This window comes from Vombatus ursinus, unplaced genomic scaffold (assembly GCF_900497805.2).
Source record: "Vombatus ursinus unplaced genomic scaffold, bare-nosed wombat genome assembly UNPS02014810.1, whole genome shotgun sequence".
NCBI classification, from domain to species: domain Eukaryota; kingdom Metazoa; phylum Chordata; class Mammalia; order Diprotodontia; family Vombatidae; genus Vombatus; species Vombatus ursinus.
The window spans coordinates 856764-880203 of NW_020954588.1; the positions used below are offsets into that span (position 1 = coordinate 856764).

A 23440-nucleotide genomic window follows, 5' to 3' on the forward strand; every position below is an offset into this window, starting at 1 on the left:
GTGTGTGTGTGTGTGTGTGTGTGTGTGTGTGTGTGTGTGTGTTTGTGTGTGTGTATTTGTGTATAATTGAGGAAGCAAATGATTGGAAAAGGAAGCAGACCAGTCAAAAGGCAAGAGTAAGGCATACTTGGTGGACAGCCAGTGAGCTCTATTGAGATTCTTTGAAAATATAAGGACCTAGAATAGTAGCTCTTAAACAATGAGTGAATCCATAGTGGGGGGATCCTTTGAAACAAGGACCAAAATCACACAGGATAAGAAGGCATGAATGTGTCACAATCTGCACTGAAGGAGAGAAGAATCACACCATTGAGGTCAAGGATTGATCAAAGAATTAAAATACTGAACTAACAATTATGGAAGAATCCAATAGAAAGGAACTGGCAGGCTTTTATGTTGTTATAGATTTGAAGTATCTTGGCTAGTATTCACGACCACCAGGTCTCCTCTACTATGTGGACACCTACAGTATGAATAGCTGTGTGAGCATGAGCAAAACAATAAACCTCTCTGTGCCTCAGTTTCCTTATCTACAAAATGAGGGAATGCATTAGATGAACCATGGTTGTCCAGGGTCTCCCCAAGTCTTAGTGCCATTTTAAATCAAAGAGCTTAAAACAGCACTAAGACTTCTGGGAAACCATATATTTTTGTAAATAATATGGACATTTCTTCCCACTGTGGGCATCATAGTACAATAGAACAAGTATTAAATTTAGAGTCAAAGGTTCAGATCCTAGCTCTGTCTCTTGCTACCTATGAGTTGTTGAGGGAATCACTTAACCAGTCATTTAAGCTTGCTGAGCCACCTGTTTTCCTGTCTGTAAAATAAGGGAGTTGAACTAGCCATCTTCTAAGGTCATTCATGTCCAGCTCTAAATCTGTGATCAATAATCCTGGGATCCCACGGACATTTCTGTATTTCAGTTTCCTCATCTGCAAAATTAGGCAAAGAGGGCTGGATGCCTTTGAGGTCCCTTTTAGCTCTTAATCTCTGATGCCAATCCAAAAGATGAAGATAATTTTAGACCAAAATATGGACCCTTTAGAATAGCTTTAAAGTAAATTGTCACCATCATCACCAATCACCACCACCACCACCACCATTATAATCACCATCAATTACAATAAATACTGTCTATTTGAATTGAACCCCATTTAAAAGAAGAGACATATTGACAATCTGTTTCTACTCTCTTTTAAATTGAAGACTCCTGTGATGGTGCTATTTGCCAAAACCAAATTTTTAGCTTTTCATTCAAATTGGCCATGGGAGGGGCAGCTAGGTGGTGCAATGGATAGAGCACCGGCCCTGAAGTCAGGAGGACCTGAGTTCAAATCCGGCCTCAGACCAAACACTTGACACTATTAGCTGTGTGACCTGGGCAAGTCACTTAACCTGGATTGCCTCACTTAAGAAAACAAAAAACAAAAAACAAAAACAAACGAACAAAAAACAAACAAAAAAAACCAAATTGGCCATGGGGAAAGGGCAAAGACAGGAAAACCAAGGAAGATGACATGGTCTCTGTTTCACATGCCTGTCATTCAAAATCAATAGCAGAAGTTTTCCCTGGCCTGCCTATCAGTGCAGCCCCCAGAGATTGACTATGTACCCAGAAAGTACTTGCTTCAGAAACATCAGGGGTGGATTTGTCATGTTCCATTCTGCTTTCTGAGTTAATCAAGGGAAGTGGCAGAGATTTTTATTTATTTGTTTATTTACTTTGGAAAGATCCTTAAATCAAGGCTGATTGTTTTCTTTTAAATATCCCTAGCTTAAAATGGGGGGAGGGTGAAAGGGAAGTGATAGAACACCTCTTTTGAAAGGACCTGATATTTGCAAGCATAGAAGAAAAACAAGCATAGAAAAGTAATAACACAGATTGAAATTGAAATGTCACATGGTGTTCGCCAAGCACAAAGGGAAGTTGGTTAAAAACATCATTACAGAAGGATCTTTGAAGAGCAGCATGCCTGATCTGATTTGAAACAAATGGTAAAAGTATTTCACAGTCCACTTCCCTTTCCTCTCCAAGAGCTCCTTCTTTGCTTGTAACTCTCTCTGCCTTTTGATTCCTGTTTCAGACTGTCTTTTTTCTCTGTTTATCTCTCCCCACAGCCTCCATTTTTGCAATATCTTTTGGTTCAATGCTTTTCTTATTTAGATTCATTTCTTTAATGACACTTATTCACCCCATGTACCTTGGACTTAATAGTCTTCTTCTGTTGTTACCTTAGCTGCAGGAAGCTAGAATAGCCAACTATGCCCAAAATCCACTTTTATAAAGCATTACAAACAATTCCATACAAACTGCATTGCCACTTATTGAAGTTACCACCTTAATTTCTGTGATACCAGTATAAAACAGTAATTATCTTCATGCTGTGAATGGGAGAGAATAACTTTCTTTGAAAAATGGAAGTGAACCAACTGTCTTGATGAACAACTGAGGAATATGCCTACTGTCTCAAGTAGAATTCAGAGAATCCTTTTATCTGAAAAAAAATCTAATACTTACTAGATGTTAAAGTCATAATGTCCCAGAATGTCAGAGTTGGAAGGGACCTCAGTGGCAATCTAGTCCAAACCTTATTCTCTACAATAGACCATACCAAGGGTAATCTAATCATGGTACAAAGACCTTCAGTGAATGGTGAACCATTCTGGGCACCTAGGAGATCTATTTGCAATCATTATTTTTCAAATATCTTCTGGAATCTGTCTAGCTTAGATCTGAGGTTTGCTTCCTCGTGACTTTGTCCCGAGGCAGCATATTCTACTTTTGGACAATCCTATTTATATCAAGCTTAACTTTAATTCCAATTCAAAAAAAGATTGATTAAGCATTTACTATGCAGTAAATATATATAAAGAAAAAAGTCCCTGCCTTCAGGAAGCTTACATTATGGTGGAGAGAGGAAGTTATAACACGTATATTATAATCCTTACAGATTATAAACGAGACATTCTCAGGGAGGCTGCATGGCATACTAAATAAAGGGCCAACCTTGGAGTCAGGAAGAAACAAGTTCAAGTTATACTTCTGAAGCAGACTGCCTGGGTTACCTTGAAGAAGTCACTTAATTTTTATGTGCTATAGGCAACTTTCTATGATTATAAATTAAAGCAAATGTCTAGCATGTTGCCTTGGATATGGGAAATACACAAAAATATCTTAAAAATAATATTGAAATAAGCAATCAGATAGTACACATTTCACAGAATGAATGAATATAGTCATAGTAGTCTATGCTATGTAGTCATAGCCTACAATGAATTCTGCTGTTGGTTGGTTTGCAAGATTGTGTGTCTACATCTACCTTTCTGATTCTTCATCTCATAATATGGGATTGCAGTACTTAGGTACTTTGTGGATTACTGACATAGAAAAGTAGACAAAGGATATGACAAATCATTCTCAAAAGAAGAACTACAAACAGTTAACAGTCATATGAAACATTGCTCCAAGTTACCAATAAGAGAAATGTGGATAAAAACATCTGAGGTTTGACTGCATAATCACCAAAATGACAATGGTACTAAAAATAGGAATAGTCAATATTGGAGGGGTTATGGAAAGACAAGAAAGACTGGAAAGACTATTGGTGAAATTGTGAGTTGATGCAGCATCTCTGGAAAGGATTTTGGAATTCTGTCAACATGAATTTATTAAGTGATTACTGTGTTGCCATGTGCTCTCATTTAGCACCTGCTACATTGGTTGGGGACTTCTTTGGCCCTCTCCTTCATGCCCTTCTATCCCATGGTAGATACCTTTCCTTCTCCCTTCTTCCACCTTTCTCCCCTTTCTGTGTGCTCTATTCCCTCATTAGATTGTAAACTCCACGAGGGCAGGGTCAGTCTTTGTTTTTATTTGTATTTCCATCCCCAGCACTTAGCACGGTGCCTGGCTAGTCAGATGGAGACACAAAGAAAGGCATAAAAATTCATGATCCCTGCCCTCAAGAAACCCACTTTTTTATTATTTAATATTTTCCCCAATTACACGTAAAAACAATTTTAACATTTTTTTTTAAATTTTGAGTTCCAAATTCTCTCCTTTTCCTCCCTTCTCCCCCTCACTGAAAAGGCAAGCAATTTTACTTAGGTTATACATATGTAGTCATGCAAAACACATTTCTATGTAAGTCATTCTGTGAAAGAAAACAAAGACAAAAAATAAATCCAAGAAAATAAAGAAAAAGTACTTTGATCTGCATTCAGGCTCTATAGGTTCTTTCTCTGGAGATGTACAGCACCTTTCATCATAAGTCCTGCAGAATTGTCTTGGATCATTGTTTTGCTGAGAATAGCTAAGTTATTCATAGTAGATCGTCATACAATATTGCTGTTACTATGTTCAATGTTCTGGTTCTGCTCAATTCATTTTGCATCAATTCATGTGAGTCTTTCTGAGTTTTTTGAGAACATCTTGCTCATTATAAGAAAATTACATTTTAATGAGAGAGATAACATGCAAATAATTATGTCCATGTAAGATGTATAAGGAGTAGATGGAAGGTAATATCAGAAGGAAAGCAGTAGGAGTTGGGGATGAGGAGGATGGAGAACAAAGAAAGGACTCTTAAAGAAGTTGGGATTTGAGCTGAGTCCTGAAGGAAGCCAGGTGATCTAGGAGCAGAGGAGTGAAGAGGGAAAATAGTCTAGGCATGGGGAGCAGGCAGTGCAAAGGCAGAGAGATGGGAGGTGGATTGTGAGGAACAACAATTAAGTCTGTGTAAATGGATCACATTGGATGTGGAGGGGAGTAAAGCTTATCAAGACTGGTAAGGTAGGAAGGGACCAAGCTGTGAAAAGCTTTAAATGATAAACATGGCCTTTTGTATGTAATTCTGGAGGCAATAAGGAGCCATTGGAATTTACTGAATTAAAGAGTGACATTGTCAGACCTGTGATTTAGGAAAATCACTTTGGCAGCGGTAGTGTAGTTGAAGGATGTATTAGAGTAAGAAGAGACTCCAAAATATTTATATCTGCATTTCTTAAAGTAGCAAAGGGATGGAAACAAAGTAGATGCCAACGGATTGAGGAATGGCTAAACAAATGTGGTACATGAATATAATGGCTCTTATTACTGTGCTGCAAGAAATCAAGAATATGATGAATGCAGAAGCATGGGAAAAATCTGTGAACTAGTAGAAAGGGAAGTGAGCAGGGCCAGGAAAACAATATAATAATAGTAGCTAGCATTTTTATAGCAATTTAAGGCTTGCCAATTACTTCACATATATTATATCATCGTGACAACAACTCTGTCAGGTAGGTGCTTTTATTATGTCCATTTTACAGATGAGCAAACTGAGGGAAAGAGAGATTTAAGTAGCTTGTGCAGGGTAAAACAATTAGTTTTTGAGGTGATATTTAAACTCACATCTTCCTAACTCCAAGTCTAGCACCCTAAATACTGAACCATGACTTGGTTTCCTACTTGCCAATGGGATATGAAAGAAGAACAAAATAAGGACTGAAAATGAATCCTACGAAATTATAAAGACCAAGCTTGGCCCTAGAGAAGAGTTGTGAGAAGCTACTTCCCCACATTCTTCACAGATGTGGAGAACTAAAGGGTATGGATCACTATACATGATATCAGAACTTTCAATGTATTAGTTTTGCTGAACTGTTTTTCAAAAAAAATTGTCGTAAGTGATGGATCTCTGGCACAAAATATTTGGAAATATAGTTACTGTAAATAAAATGTATTTTAAAACACTGCAAATTAGAATGTATTGAGTAAATTTATACATTAATAATAACAGCAGGTCACATTTACATAGAACTTTTTCATTTGTAAAATGTTTTTTTTTCTAATGTAAACTGGTTTCTACTTTCATCACCGAATTTCTAACTCTAAAGTCTTGATTGAATTAAAGGGACTTTCCTATAAAAGAGAAAGGAAAACAGAAAGAAGCCAAAATATTAAGTTTTCAAGGAGTGGCAATTAGGATCTATGAAGGAAGAGTAAATTCATAATTGGCTCAATGAAATCCCTTTTAGGAGTATTTGCTAGAATAAAGGAATATCTGTCCTTTTTGATATTATTTTAACATCACATTGAATTTGCTGACTTGAATTTCCATTTCCCCACTCTAATATCAACAAATGGGCACAAATTAAACTCCATTGGAAAAGGTCAATTCATTTTCCTAAGCATATCCAAGAAGAGTGAAATAGATTTTTTGCCTTCTCCATAGGAAAACAATATAAAATTTGAAAGTTTAACTTGAATTAATAAGGACATTTTGTACAGATGGAGTTCTACCCTGCAGAAGTTTTTGTTGTTGTTGTTATTTTTTCCTGGGTCTTTGATTTTATAATTATGGGGAAGCCTCAGTATAGATACTCTCCTCTGATGGAGATCAGCATCTGTCTGCAACTTAGAGAGGTTAATTGAGACCACAAGAGATTGACACTTGCCCATGGCCACAGAATCAGGATATTCCAAAGTTAGGAATTGAACCAGTCTCTCTGATCCCAAGTCTGGCCATCTAGACACCCTCTACTAGGCTCTCTCAGTCCAAAATCATCTATGACTAATATGCTAAGTTTAGGTGACTTGCCAATCAAAATATTTAAGGGAAAAGGATTCTTATTTGAGACTTAAATTGTTTGGTCTCAACAAACTTGTCTAAACTCTCCAGATCAGCATGTCTGATTGAATGTCTGTTTTCCTTTCACTTTATGAGACTGGTCTTACAGAATAAAGAATAAAGTATTTTTCCCAAATTAAACATCTTATGCAAAATGATTCCAGTAGGGGGAAATTTTTCATGTTTATCTCAGCTCTCAATTAAACAACTTCATTAAAAATACTGTGTAGGTGGCAGAAATAACCATGCAGCTCATTCAAATGATCCTCTTAAAGTGGTAGAAAAATGACAGTAATTCTTATTCATTTCTCCCCTGAAAACACTCTTGGTAAGCTCAATGGATATTAAATTCATTTATTTCTCATAAAAACATCACTCCATTGGAGCATCAAAGTGCTAGGGGGTAAGATTAAAACCCATCTTATAAGCTAATGTGTGATATCACTTTTCTCTAAATGATTAGCTTTGGGGGAGGGGGGATGCATAGGATTTAGCCGGTGCCATACCGTAATCTGTACAACAAGAAACAATGCAGTGATGGGTTTCCTTCATGTTTACAACCAGCTTGGTTATTTCAACTTTACAAATGCCTTTCAGCTGTGAACACAAAAAGTTACTGATCAACTTTGGTATATGACCTCCCTACTCCCACCTCTACTGGCCCCTCCAATTATCTTCCGGAAACCAAATGATCACACCAGTGTTATTGAGTGAAGGAAGTAATCTTTTCAACTTCTCTGTCTCTATTTCATTTTCAGGGTTTTCATGCAATTATAATCTTTTTCTTCTTCTTTTTACATTTATCTTATTCCTCTACTCCTATATCACCTCTGATTTTGTAAAAACTTGGTAAATTTCAGAAAGCGAAAGATTATTACTTCAGAAATTATGTGGTATGTACTCTGAACTTCCCAAGCACCAGAAAATGAAGAATTGTACTGCTAAACCCAGTACCTCTGTTGAGTAGAATATAAGTTCCTTGAAGGAACTTACAGGGAATATTTACAGGGAACAGGAAATGTTTCATTTTTGTCACTGTATCCCCAGCACCCAGCATGTGCCACACAAACAGAAGGCACTGAATTACAACAAATTATTCTTGTTAACAATGGAGAGGGGAGTAGTCAAAGTCATTATTATTTTAACGTAAACTTGGGATTCTGCTCAAATCTCCAAAGTGGGGGTGGGGAACTAATTCTATAATTTTTCTTAATCTTCATTCATCAACCTGACCCATCTACGTGGTAGATAATTTAGAAAAAAAAAGTAACACTGGCAGGGATATTTTATTAAACAGGGTTTTTTTCTAAGTGAAAAATTATGTCTATTCAAAGTAAGAAAATGAAAATAGGAATGTTAAGTAAAAATCTGAGCAATGTTGGCTCAATACAGTATGAAAATAATTGAGGACACAGCAAATCATGTTCATTTCCCTTGTTAGTAAAGCTTTGTTAACTTAGTATAATTAATTATTAAATAAAGACACAGAAAAGAGGGGGTGATTTTATTTCCCTACATCATTATGATCCTATTACATTATTTTATGGGCTCCTTTCTATTCCTGTCCTTATTGAATGTGACGTATTTGAAAACCAACCTCTGCCAATGTAACTATATAACCTTCGAAGATGGAGATACATTTCTGTTTCCATAAACAATGCATGAGCTTCACTAACTACCTTGCATTATCCAATACTCTCAATGCACTTTGCCAAGAAGAGGTTATCAGTGCTCATGTTTTACATGAGGGTAACAATTAGGAAGGGATTAAGGTGCTCTAGGTCTCCTGACTCCTAGCTCAGTTTTCTTTTCATTATACTCCTGGCAAGTTGTGATATTTGGGCTCAACAGTTCTCCTGAAAGAACTGAGCAAGCTAGGTGACAGATGGTTACCTGGAGGAAATCTCATTTCTGAGAATATGTCCCAGGGGCCAAATTCCCTACTCCTAGGGTTGGCCATTCACTTTGTGCATTAGAGAATCTGATCCAAGACCTTTTAAGGACAATGAGGGAATGTAATTCTTCTGGAAGGCAACAAATTATACTTGCTGGCGCTCTGGGGCCACCAAAGAATTCCTAAATAAGATAATACTTGGAGGCAGTCATTAGCACCCAGTATCTCTGAAAGGTTGTTTAACAAGGCAAAAGCTTTGTTCAAAGGGATTTTAATCTTATAATGAATAACCAAAGTATATAGCACTTAAAGGTTTGCAAAGTACTTTACATATATCTCATTTGATTCTCACAATAATCTTCTCAGTAGGTATTAATATTATACCAATTTTACATATGAAGAATCTGAGATTGAGAGAGATTAAGTACTTGCCCTGGGTCACACAGTTGGTAAGTGACTAAGACAAGATTTAAATTTGGGTCTTACTGACTTCCACATCTTGGTCCACTGAGTTAGGCATACCTTCAATATTTTCAGTAGGAAAGTTTTAAATTGTTGTGTATTCCATTTCAGTTTCCTTAACTGTAAAATGATAGGGCTAGACTGAGAAACATTAGAGTCCCCTCCACTGACATACCATGATTTCCAGCAAAGCAGTTCTGTTTTAATCTAAACAGCTCAAAGGGAGGGTACTGCAAAGATCCCTGCATTTAGGAAACTCCCTAGACAGTTAGCCAACAGCCCTCCCTGGGGGCTAGAATCCTCTCAACCCACAGTCCACTATGCATCTAGGGGACCTTGATTTGGCTGTCAGATTGTGTATGGATACATGAATGTGGCAACTACTTGAGCTGATCAGAAGGGCTTTCTGCTTTCCCAATTTGCCTCAGTACATTGTAGATGATAAGCTCAATCAGCAACTGAGTTGATTGTATCTGGTCATGTCAATGTCATCAACTTAAATCAATTCAGATTGACACATTTATTGAGGACCTACTATGCACAGGACACCATGTGAGGGACATCCTGTGAAGGATAAAAAGAATTTTGATTTGACCAGGTTTTTACTAAGCAGTTACCATGATTAACATGGCAGGAGATGAATGCAAAGATTTTCAACCCTCCAGAGGGCAAAAATCTACTTGGGGACCCACAGCTTAATCATAAGCTGTTAACCATCATTGTAAGAGTCAAATAACAAAGACAGCAATAAATATTGGTGGGAAAGTAAATGGAACAGGCAAATTACTAACAGTTAAGTTGACACCTAGCCCAGTTCAGGGCACATTGTGTATGCTTAATAAATATTTGTTGGATGGATGAATGAATGGATGAATGAGTGGATAAAAATTGGGTTGGAGTAAGAGTAAGCTATTTCTCAGTTTCCTCATTTGTAAAATGAGGAGTTTGGGCTAAATTATCTACAAAGACCCCTCCAGCTCTAAATCCTATGATCTTGAGGGCTCTAGGATTCAGAGGAGAGAGATGGTCCAGGGAAAATTATACTAAGAAATCCAGACTTGAGCTAGATGGTGAATGATGAATATGATCTGGGTAGGTGGTAAGGCATGAAAAAGTACATTTTAGACTGAAGTAAATAGTAAGATAAAGAGCATGACAGTAAGAAAATGAAAGATGGATTCAGTGAGTAAAGCAGGTGGTTGGTGCTAAGGGCACACGAAGGTGAATTACGGTTAGTAAGCTTGGAGAAGCCTGTTCCTTAGCCTGAATCCTAAGCTTGGTATTCAAACTTAGAACTTCTAACTTTATCCTGAAGGCATTAGGGGGCCATTGAAGATTGTTTTTTTTTAATCAGGGAAATGATATAATTAGAGAAGTGTTTTAAGAATACTTCACTGGAGACAGTGTTCAGGAAGGGCTAGAGAGAGACTGGTGACAAAGAGACCAGTCAGAGCTGGGCTATAGATAAGAAAGTCTTGAACCTGAGTAAGTCAGTCAGAGTGACTATAAAGTGATAGATTCCATAAGCATCATCAAAGACAAATCCACAAGACCTAGTAACTGGTTGGATATTGTGTGGGATAGGGGAGGAGAAATGGGAATCAAAGATGCTTCAAGTCTTGGTCACTAGAAGAAGGTTGGTTCCATTACCTGAAATAAGGAAGTTAAGATGGACAACTGTTTTGTTGAGGAATGATGAAGACTTTAGTTTTAGATTGTCAGTTTCTAGAGGGTAGAGACTATATATGCTTAACTCATTTTATCTAGCACCCAGCAAAGTTCTAATGCATTTTTCTGATAATAATAACACATTTAATGCCCTCATCAGATACTCTAGTTTTAATACAGCAAGAAAAGATTTTTGCTGCATAGATGAAAAGTATCACAAGCCAAATAAGGATTTTCATTTGCGATAACTAGGGATCAAAACTCAAAGCTTTTTCTTTTCCATTACTTCATTTTCTTGGCACACTTCATTATTAAAAATGCTTTGTTGAGGTTTTTCTTTTAAACAGCACATTCACTTCCCAGGAACTGTCCCCTCATTGAACCTTCCCTTATAACAAAGAAAAACATTTAAGGAAAACCACCTGATAGCAACTTCTGACAATGTAGTCAACTTTCTGCACCTGAAATCTACTACTACTTAACAGAGAGGAAGGAAGGGTGTTTCATTATAGCATCCTTAGCTTCTTTCAAGGATCATGTACCATCTCCTAAGGAAATCTTTTCCTGATTCCCCTAGTTGATAGTGTCCTCTCCCTTTTTCTCATATTATCATAAACATACTTAATATTGTGTGCTTCCTTAAGTGCAAATCTGACCAAGTCTCTCCCCTACTCCACTCCCCTACTCCCCTATTCAGTGGCATATTATTTCATCTAGGATCATGTTTAAACTTCTCTGTTTATACTTATGTTTTCAAGCCTTTCACAAATTGGCTCTAACCTCTCCTTCCAGCCATGTTATGCACTGCTTTTCTTCTCTCATTCTGTAACAAAAATGAAATGGACTTCTCTCTATTACTTACATGTATTGTTACTCAATCTCCTACCTCAATGCCTTTGTACTAGTCATCCTTCATGCATGGAATGTACTCCCTATCTATCTCTGCCTCACAGAATCCTTCACTTTCTTTAATACTCAGCTCAAAACCTTCTTTTACTTGATGGCTTGCCTGACCTCCTCTACTCCCTGACTGCCAGTGCCCACCTTTTCTCACCATCCCTGCAACAAATTATAGAGTATCTATTTTATATTTAATCTATATATTTTATAAGACATCTCCTCTAATAGAATCTAAGCTCTTTGAGAGTAAGAGTTTTTTTTTTCCATTTTTTTGGTCTTTGTATAACCAAGTCCAATATTGTGCCTAGCACATGGTGGTTTTAAAAAAAAATAAGTAGTTGATGGATTGATTGCTGTTCTTCTATTCCTCTTTTTGTATAGTATTTAACTGTGTCTTTAAGGTTCCCTGCCCCTGAGCAGTAGACTGTAAGTTTCCTGAAGGAAGGACTATGTAGTTTTTTATCTTTTAGCTACAATCCCTAGCAAAGTGCCTTAAACACAGCAGGCACTGATAAATATTTGTTGAACTGAATTTAGAGTAGATTTACAAAGTTTCTTTCTTCTCTTTAAAATTCTGTCACGAGAAGTATTTTCTTTAGGAGAGCTGCCAATTTTCCTAATGCGTTTCCTTGTTATGTTTGAATTTTTTTCTTATTTTAGCAAGACCAAGGGGCTTGGATGGTTTTTCACATTGTATGCTGTTTGATTTTTTTTTTTATCATTTTATCGTTGATTTTTACGGTTGATTTAATTAGTACAACAAAAATAACAACAACAACAACAACAACAACAACAACAACAACAACAACAACAACGAGGGAGAACAAAAGGCTCATTGTTCAGGTGACAGACATAACAAGTTGGAGCTACAAACCCTGTGGGAATAGACAAAGTTCATCCTATTATTATCAGGTTTAAAGCAGGATTTGTGGAACAAATGTATGCATGCCTCTGAGTGACCTAAACTGCCATATATTACTTATCAACCTTCAGAGGACTTCACTGATATAACCTGCCTCAAGTTTGAAGTTATCAGTGTGAAATCAATTTATGTTGGCAGAGCTATCTTAGCCACCTAAGAAGCAGGAGTGAGTACAGAAAAGACTTAGGTGTTTTCTTTTTAAATCATATACATGTTAGAAATCAGACTGATTTGAAGAAATGGTTGGGTTATGTTGTATAATAATCAGCCATTCAGAGGCACAAGCCAAGTGAAAAACACTTTCAACTAAAGAATTCTGGGCAAACAGGGATTTTTCATTCACTATTAGACACAGATTTGATATATGAGAAGAAAAAATGTCTACTATACAAAGCCACCCAGACTTCAATATTTTCCCCAAATTTTGGAAACTTTAACACAGTGCCTACATCCTGGTGTGGAATTTCAGTGACTAAGCAAATTGTAGATTATGTCTCCTTCATCAGAAAGAAACTTAGAAGAAAAGACTCCTTGTCCCACAATTCACACCAAAGAGAATGTTAAGGAATTTGAAGCAGAGAGGAGATAGCATTTAACAGGTGACAAGGAACAACTGTCTAGTAGTATATCTGAAAGAAAGTCTATTCTAAAGACAATTTCCCCAAAAGTGGATCAAGGATCAATAACTAAGAAGTTTGATTACTATTTTACTAAAAGATCCATCCCTTATTCTGAAAACACTCCTATGATTAAAAAGGAAAAAAAAAAGATGTGTATAGGTTTGGTTTTTTTTTTTGCCACCAAATCAGAATTAAAAACCCATTTGAAGCTATGCTGCAGAAACCTAATGATAAAACTGACCACATTCAGGCTTTTACATTGTGGAAACACAAATCACTAAGTATTTATCTATTCCTTAAAACTTGAAGCATAAAATAAAAAGCATTCAATTAATCCTCACTCTGAAATGCCTTTTCTGAATGACAGCTAAGCTCGGGTTTTAGAAAGCTAAACTGAGGAGAGTTTCTAATAGTCCACAGGTATAATCTAATTGGGTAACAGACAAATCTCAGCTGTGTTGAATAAGAGTTTTCTGGAGACTACTCAAACACTCATTCACAGGAGCCAATCATCCAGCCCATACTTCTGCATCTATAGAAAACCAAACCAAACCAAAACAATACAGAAGCAACTCCAACTATGTATCCCATAGACAGGAACAAATTCAGTGACCTGGAGCTAAAGAGTGAAGTATACTCTACCATGACGATGAGGGTCCTGGGTCTGCTCATTTCGTCCTCACTATCCAGAGGCAGAATTTCATGTGATGGCTCTTCCTGGTGTCGCCGACAAATGTGTGGACAGTTCCTCTGTACCACAGAACGAAAGGCTTGTAACAGAACAATACTGGCAGCGCAGCCCATTGCTGCATCCTGGAGCTTACAAAATAACTTCTATGTTTATGCTATGTTTGAAAAAAAAAAAAACCAAAACAGTGGCTCCTTGTCCCTGCAAACAGCCTACATTGCAGCTGCAGCCAGCCAGCTCTCCAATCGCTTCTTTGGGTCCTGATCATCTGATCACAACTGAGTAGCTTGGATGCAGAGATAGGAAAGATTTGATCCACTGAAATGAGACACACTCAGAAATATGAGTGTGTTTTGCTGGGAGAGTGTTTCCTCAACTCACTCGGGAGACTAGGCTTCCTGTACATTATGGAGATGGCCTGTAAGTCTCAGGTTCATGGATGTCAACATATTACAATCTTCTCCCCTCCCACTCAGATATAATATAAATAAAACAACATAAGAGTCTAGCTCCAAGCTAACAAATGTGAATAGAACAGTGAGAAGTATTGATACCAGCAATAAGATTGGCATTGAGGACAAGAGTAGAAATATTAAATTGAAAAAAAAATACATTTCCAAAAGTAACCTTTGCTACACCTCCACTTATTAAGTAATTAAAAGGATGCACTTTGCACATGACATAAGTTTGGGTAATTCAGTGGTGTCATCTGAGGCACAGAGCCTTCCAAATCAGGACAGCTGCAGAAAGCATGCACCCAATCCCCAGAAGAAATCCTCACTAACACGGCCTCTCAATGAAATGGTTGTTCTGTTCCCACACATGCAGTTTTGCAGACTAATACATTTTTATATCAACCCGGGGTGGGGGAGAGGGCAGAGAGATCAAAAAGGCTCTCTACTAATGAGATCAGGGATTGAGCTAAATGAAGTGACCTCTCAGGAAAGGTAACTCTAAAAGCACCTTCAGGTCCCAACTCTAAGTGTTCCAGGCAGAGGGACAGAGACTCCAAGCCCTTGGTAGTTAACAGCTTTGTACTCTGACTCCAGTCAGACTAGTCACTCAGAAGGCAGTTAAAGAGATGCTTAGAAATCACGTGACCTTCTTGGAATGGTCTCAAGACCTAATGGCACACTGTAAGATAATAAGGCATCAGAGGAAGTTTGCACTAAAAATATCTCACAGAAAATGGATTTTGCTTACATGCAAGGAAAGGTAAGAATTCCCCAATAGGATTTTCAATATTAGGCACTTTTTTTTTAGCTTGACTTTCCAACGTGACTATCTGAGCATCAAGGAAAGTGGAACGAGGAGAAAGATTTTGTTTTTATTTTTGATATAGGCAGCTCAATTCAATTCAATTCTTCAAGCAGGACCCAATATCTTCCAGTCACTGTACAATAGAAAGACAAAAAAAATGAAAACTGCCTTTGATCTACACAAATTTCTCTTCCAAGTGGATACTGCTATATGAACTTTGGGAAAAGGTCCATTCTACTTGAGGTACAGCTTGAGGTACAGCCCTAAAACGTGCTGCCTCTTCCATGAGACCATCTTGTGCTGTACTTGATTAGGCATTAATTGCTCGCTAATTTGTCACAACACAGTATAATGCTCATGGGTATGCTTGCCAGAGAAGGAAAACATTCTCTGAGACATTAAGCACTTGCTGCCAGTATTTTTTTTTTGTCTCTGTCTGTTTTGAGCAAACTTATTCTGCCCTGGAAAAAGTAGAAGAAAAACCTTTACACTGCTGGCAAATGCTAGGCTAGCTCCCGTAGGGAGTTCTCAGAGAATCTTGGTGTTCATCTAAACCACTTGTATTTCAGAGCACCGAGGATGCCCCATAGCAAGCCTGACGTATATTATACAAATGAATTTACACATATTAATAAATGTACACATGCATATATATGTACATACATACACAGACATACATAGAAACATACACATACCTCATATATACACATACAATTATATGTATATATATACATATATATATACATGCATACCTACACACATACATATACTCAGGCATCATGGATAGAGAGAGCTGGACTCAGAGTTAGACAGACCTGAACAGTCAGTCCTATCTCTGACATACTGACTGCGTGAACTTCATCAAATCTCTTACCTCTCAATGCCCCAGATAGCTCTCTAATGTGGCAAAACATGTGTCGATCTACATTGGACCGCTAGATGGTACAGTGGATATAGTGCCAGGCCTAGAGTCAGGAAGACTCAGCTTTGTGAGTTCAAATCTATCCTCAGACACTTATTAGCTGTGTGACTCTGGGCAAGTCACTCAACCTTCTTCATCTCAGTTCCTCATCTGTAAAATGGACTGGAGAAGGAAATAGAAAACCACTCCAATATCTCTGCCAAGAAAACTCTACACGGGGTCACAGAAAGTCAGACGCCACTGAAAAAGCCTGAACAACAACATGGGGAGAGAAAGTTTTCTCATTGGAAGTTCCCTCTACCAAGGAAATCACATACCTATGTCAATCTCTATTTCTGTCATTTCTATTTCTGTTTATCTCTATCTGTCAGGTTCATACACTGGCATATACATTTATATTGCACTTATTAACATATGTGTAAACATATATACTTTTGCTTTTGATATTTTACATATATACATATTCATAAGAGAGGTGGCATGGCATAGTATGTAGAAGGCTAGCCTTAGAGTCAGATCTGGACTCAAGTTTTGCCTCTGACACGAGTAGCTGTGTGACCCTAAGCAAGTTACTTTTCCTTTCAGTGTTCCAGAAAACTCTCTATGTCTATAAAGTAATTAGATGTATTGTGGAAAGATTTCCTTCCCTAGAAGTTCTCTATAAAATCACAGCTATAGACCAAAACAAAACAAAAACGTGCTTACACATCTGTAGCCACCAGAGACATTTTCATCCATATATTTAAAGTCTCAATATATAATTTAAAAATATATTTGTTGCCATTCAACAACAAGTATGCCTCCTGGTTCTCCTTCTCTTCCCAGGTGTGTACCTCTAGAAAATAGCCATACCAAATAGGATCTCCTGTGCTGTTGTTAGGATTGCTTATCTATTTCACCAGTCCTGTCTGTTGCAGAGCTAAAGGAGACCCGTTGGCCACACACACCATATGCTTGGCAGCTTTGGGACCGACTCACATTCCAAACTCCATTCCCAGCCCACTTCCTTCTGAATTTGGCTAACCTTTTACGCTGGCTTTTGCAGTTAGTTATTTTGGTAGTTACCAAAGTCTTTTGGGGAGGTGACTAAGATGTCCCAGCCCACACAGATACTATTTTCATAAACTCTCCCTTGGCCTGTAAGGAACTCACAATTAGTCTAGATGGGAGATAGAAGGGCTTTGTATGTTGCCGTTTGTTGTATAATTGTTTTCCTAAAGATTTCATTTCTTGAGAATTCTATTATTATCATGGCTATTGCTTTTCAGAAAAGCTAAATTAATAGAAGAGACACCAAAGGGAAGACAATTAGGATCTTAATGCTCATCTTCTGCATAGAAAACAAATATCACCCCCTCCAAAAAATAAAAGAGTTCAAATTGTTGACCATTCCTGGCATAAGTGGTATTGTGAAACTCCCATGGGGAAAAATTTAAGTGAGGCATTGAAAAACTGGTTTAAGATCCATGGTGATAATTGTATTTTAAGTTATAATAAAAAGTATTTAATACTACTGTCAAACACAGAAATTTTTGTGACCTTAATGACCTCAGGAAACCATTTTTTGCATTTTCTTGGGCTTTTCTTTTAATATAAAACCACTCAGAAACAGGAGATCATTATACACATTAACAATAATACTGTAACAATGACCAACCATGATAGACTCAGTTAATCTAAACAACAATCCAAGACAATTCCAAAGGACTCATCACGAAAAATGCTGTACACCTCCAGAGAGAATTGATGAATTCTGAGTGGAAATTAAAGCAGAAGTGTTTCACTTTCTTTACTTTTCTTGCTTTTTTTGGCAACATGGAGAACGTGGAAATACATTTTGCACGATATCACATGTCTAATTGATATCATATTGCTTACATTCTCCATGGGTGGGGAAGGGGAAGAAGGGAGAGAATTTGGAACTCAAATTTTAAAAAAGAATGTAAAAAATAACTTAATAACAAATTAAAAAAGAAATACATAATCACCCAAGGGCTATAAAAATGTATTCATTGCAATCTCAGAAGAACAGAAAAACAGAGTTTTTGAGCTGGAAAGAGCCTTTGAGATCATCTAACCATCTCATTTTTACAGCTAAGGAAGCTCAAACCCAGACTGCTGAAAAGTCTTTTGCCCAAGGTCATCAATGTTACAGTGAACGGCAAAGCCAGGACTGAGAGCCGAGTCTTCAGTCTCCAAGTCTGGGGCTCTTTCCACCATGCCACACTGACACTCTAATCTAGGAGGCTCCGCTATACTAGAAAGACTTTTCTTTTTCAGAGAGGAGGAAGTGATAGCACAGATCGCTGAGTTAGAGTAACTGGCAGCAATTCAAACACATTCCAGTTGACAGCAGGGAACACCCTTTATTTCTAGCATAAAGAATCATCCCAGGAAGTAGATTCTAAGTGAGAGCCACACAAAGCAAGGGGTCATAATCAGCAGATTTGGCTGTCATACACAAGAGGAAGCCCTGAGGATGCTAGCCTGTTCTTATCTGCTGATGCCCAAAGAAAGGAAATAAGGGTTAACTTAATGAACCAGTAGCAAAGACAATTCTTACATTGGCGATCTCCACCAAAAGAGAAGGGCTATCAGGCAGACTAGAGATAAAAACAGTTCCTCTCCTCAAGGAGCTTGCATACTAATTAGAGAAACAATGTGTACACATATAAATACATGCATGCACACATATACACATACACACAATGGATAGATCTTTAGAATTGTCAGTGGAGCCATGGGGCAGGAAATTGTCACACACTTCACAGTAGCAAAGTTGATATTGATTTCATTATCAGTCCCTGAAAAAAAGGGACACCTCTTTCACTAGTTCAGGAAAAAAGACCCTCCTTAACTTACTTTCTCCCCAGGCTGGGAGAGATCATCTCCTCAGAGTCCTGGGGAGAAATTGATCTGGGTGAGGACAAGCACATGCTGCCTCTTTCTATAACCAGCCTGACTCTAGGACTCCCCAAACCCCTGCCCTGGTCACCAGGCAGGCTGAAGGATGGTTATCTGCCACCATGTGCACTCCCTTTGCACCTCTTTCTTTCTTTTGTTAAGTTCCCTTCTGTCTTTCTTTTCAACTTCTATTTATGGAATAAAACAAGTATTTCCATAACATAGTACAATAAAAAGATGATTGTACATGAAACTGTGAATCCACTATGTACAACTTACTATTTCTTTCAAATAAACAACAAAATTTTCATATAAATTTCTCTTTTTTCTCCTTTTTTCTACTCTCCCCCCCACCTCTTTCTAAGGGACTGATAATAAAAATTGCTACTGTGAAGTACGTGACAATCTACTGCCTCATTGGCTCCTCTGAGTACCCCTGATGTGTCCATTGTGTGTATGTGCACATATGTGTTTGTTTACTTATATGTGTACACTGTTTTCCTAATTAGGATGGAAGCTTCTTGAGGGGAAAAGCTGCTTCATATCTTCTTTGTACTAGAACCTATCAAAGTGAGAGGCACATGATAGGAGCTTAATAAATACTCATTGACCTGACCTGAACTGGATTAGATTGGATTTGATTTAGTTGCCCATCTCAGTGAGACCAGTTAGTGTAGAGTGGTACCTCTGTGGAAACTGGCATTTGGATGTTTCCACAAGACCATGTGAACAAAGGAATCCCCCTCATACAGTGATTGGCATCCCTTTCCCTACTAGTCTATCATATGATAGCATTTGGGTCTGTTCACTTGCACTGGCACAAAAGAAACAGGTCTTGCCTTTGTTTTTTTGTTTGGAAAAACAAGGACCTCTAGACAAGGTTTGAGGATTATAGAAAGAAATCAGAAATTGGTTTGAGAAGGAGAGATCACTAGGACTGAAGACTATTGATGAAATATGGCCCAAGATGAAGCCCTTTCGATATGTATCTGACATTCTGGCTCTAAAGTTTCCCTTCTCTCTCTCTATTTTCTAGGAATAACTGAGGAAGAGAGCAGTAGGGTAACAATATCTTTTTTACAGTGAAATTTTAGTGATATCTTTTGTTTTTACATTGCCTAAATTTCTCTGTCATCCCTCCTCCTCTCCACCTCAGAGAACCATCCCATATAATTTTTATTTAAAAAGAAAAGAAGAGAAAAAGCCAGCAAAATTATCCAACGCTTAAAAAAAAAATCTGACAATACATGCAATGTTCCATACCCATGGGTCCCTAGCTTTGAAAATGAAGGGGGAGGTGTTTTATCAGACCTCTTCTTGGGGTCATGCTTATTCTTTGTAATTTTGCAACGTACATTTTCAATTTTTTGTGGTTGTCATTCTTTCCATTTAGTAGCTAACATTTATATAATAATAATCTACATTTATGTAGCGCTTTAGTATTTTACAAAGTGCTTTACATGTGCCATCTCTTAACAACCCAGTGAAGTAGATACTATTATTATTCCCATTTACAGGTGAGGAAACTGAGGCCGAGAGGGGTCAAGTGATTTGCCCAGGGTCACACAGCTAAGTAAGTGTCTGAGGCAGGATTTGAATTCAGGTCTTCCTGACTCCAAGTCCAGAACTCTATCTACTGTATGACCTAGCTGCCCTAGTAATAGCTATCATTTCTATAGCACTTAAAGGTTTGCAAACTGCTTTATAATATTATCTCATTTTGTATTCACATTTTTATTGCTTATATGGGAGATAGGTGCTATTATTATGTCTATTTTACAGATGAGGAAACTTGAGGCAGACACAGAGGTCAATGTACATGCCTAAGGTCACACAGCTTATATATGTCTGAGGCTGAATTTCAATTCAAGTCTTCCTGACTCCAGGTCCAGTGCTCTACTCATTGAGTCACCCAGATGCTTACAACATTTACACTGTTGAAGTTATTTACATTATTAACTTGGCTCTGCTCACTTCACTTTGCATCAGTTCATGTGGGTCTTTTCATGCTTCTGTGTATCTACTGTATTCATCATTTCTCACAATGCAATAATATGCCATCACATTCATGAACCACAAATTATTTAACTATTGTCCAACTGATGGATATCTACACAATAACTTTTCTAAGGGGCTAGAACATTCCTTGAGTTTCTAGAAAACCACAGACAGGCATAAATACGAATCTCACCTAGAGGTTTATATTATTGTCATTCATTCATTTGTTTATTCTGTATTTCTGAAACTCTTGACATGAATAGAAAGGCAAAAGTATTCATCTACGAAGAGCAAATGATCATACAAGGTGAATAGAAGACTGATGATGGAAAGGATAAATAAAATCTGGATGGAAAATTTAATGTTTAATCCATGTAATTTAAGAATAATTGTGATCTTCCTTTTGAGGATGCAAATATACTGTGATGCCATAATGTCCAATGAATGGTACAATGGAAAGGATGCTAAACTTGGAGTCAGGGGATCTTGTTGCTTGCTACCTACCTATGTAATTTTGGGTAAGTCATTTAACCTCTAACTTCAGTTTTCATATATCTATATATTTCATAGAAACTCTCATGTGATCTTTAACATACTGCCCATTTAGGTCCTTTCCACCCCGAAATCTGCCGTGAATGAAATAGTAAATCTCCTGTGAAGGGATGAGATTTCTTGCCTTCCCTGTTTTTGGTGCCAAGTCTGCTCACAGAGCTTTGCTGATAACAAATGGGTTGCTTGGCAGCGATAAAAATGACCTCAGTACATGCTGTATTAACTGAGGAAGAAAACAACCAAATCTGTTATTAGCATTTGTTATATTCGCCGTATGTGGTATTCCGTATTCTGCACAACTCTCCATGCTTACCATGGGTTGGGAGTTAGTTTCAAGAGGTTCCTAAATAGGATCCTTCAAAGGGCTCATGGGTAAATGGAAACTTATAGGAAGAAATGAGTTTTGAGGGTATAACAAAGGAAACTAACATGAAATTTTGGGAAGATGTAAATACCTTAGTATTTAAACTCACCATTGTTCTTCTGTGCTTTTAAAAAGAGAAGATGGTGGGCCCAAGCCCATGGATTTCCTTCCTTCTTTCATTCCTTCCTTTCTTCATTCCCTTCCCTTCTTCATTTATTAAGTGCTAACTATGTCAGGCATTGTGTCTAGTACCTGGATTTCTAATTAAAGTCTTGCCCAAAAAATGGTGTGTTTGAAACAAAAATGAGATGTGTTAAAATGATAATTGCTGGGATGTCACTTTGCACACACAGTTCAAAAAGCTTTAGTAACATTCTAGGCTTTCACATTCTTGGGTCTCTGCAATCCAGTTGGTTACAAGGAGTTCATGGAAAGACAGTAGAGAAGAGAAAGAGTACATAGGAAAGTCTAGGTCCAAGCTGGCATCCCTGCTGCTTTCTGGATCAAGTCCAGCTTAGGGAAATATTTCCTTAGAAGCATAATTTCTAAAGGAGGAGAGATTCTATCTAGTCTTGCAAGGTTTTACTGTGCTGCTCCCTGATGAGAGGCAGACTGGTAAAGCACAAAAAAAAGGTTCACAAAGAAAACAGTTTGGTGGAAGTAGAGATCAATGCCCAGGGCAAACAGATACTTGAGGTCTCTTGGCATACTCTTCCTTGCTGGTAGTTTGCCTCTCTGAACTCTACCACATCCCTTTGACCCTCAATCAATCAATCTACAAACATTTATAAGCACCTATTATGTGCTATAACTTTGCATTGGGTACTGCCAATAAAGATAAAAGTGAAACAATAATTACCCTTAAGAAGTTTATATTTTATCAGAGGAGACCACATGACGCTGTGGGAGTCAATCTTATAACATCCTCAATGCTCATGACTTTGGTTCCTGTTTTCTGACTTATCCCTGATGCCGGCTGATCTCAGAATCACAGTCCCAGAGTTGGAAGGAACATTGCAAGTCACCTAGACCAATCATCCACTTTCTGCCAGAATTCATTGCAGAGTGTGCATGTGATGTGCTTCTAACCTTCAAACCTTTCTAAATTCCTGTGATAAAATCTCTCCCACAGTGATTTACACCATGGTTTAGTTCATGCTGGTTACTGAGATTAATTCTGCAACAATTCAACAAACATCACTGAGGTGCCTGCTATGTTCAGGGCATTATGCAAAGCATAAGGGATAATTCAATACTTAGCTTATCTACATGTTCCCAGCATGAATGCAGATCTAACTCATTCAGTCCTTCCCATCTTGTTTAATTCTTGTCCCCATATTCTCTTAGATCCTTCAGAGAGGTACTACCCAACATGCTGGAGACCTTCCCCTAGGGCCATTTGACATTGGACGAGTACTGATGTAGTACTGTTCTGTGATTCCTTACTATTGTTTTACAAATGGCCTACCTTCCTTTATAGACATGCATTTCTCAAATATATCCCTTTCATCATGTATTACAGCCTCCTTACCCCCATCTGTAGTACTTGTTCCTGATATATGTACTGATGTTCTAAGTCAATGGATTGTCCATCCAACAGTACGCATATCATAGTCTGGATCTGAGATTTTTTCATCCACTTGTTTTTTATTGTCTGAACTGTTGGACCAA

At 37.7% G+C, this 23440-nt stretch overlaps 1 protein-coding gene across 1 annotated transcript in view; it reads right to left on the bottom strand.

The window, feature by feature from the left end:
• DOCK10 (dedicator of cytokinesis 10) overlaps positions 1-13885 on the bottom strand; it is a 273934-nt gene extending 260049 nt beyond the window's left edge. Inside the window, exon 1 of the mRNA XM_027875937.1 lies at positions 13724-13885. Coding sequence (XP_027731738.1) covers positions 13724-13885 — 162 coding nt within the window. The remainder of the gene's footprint in view (positions 1-13723) is intronic.
• Between the last annotated feature and the right edge of the window lie 9555 nt (positions 13886-23440).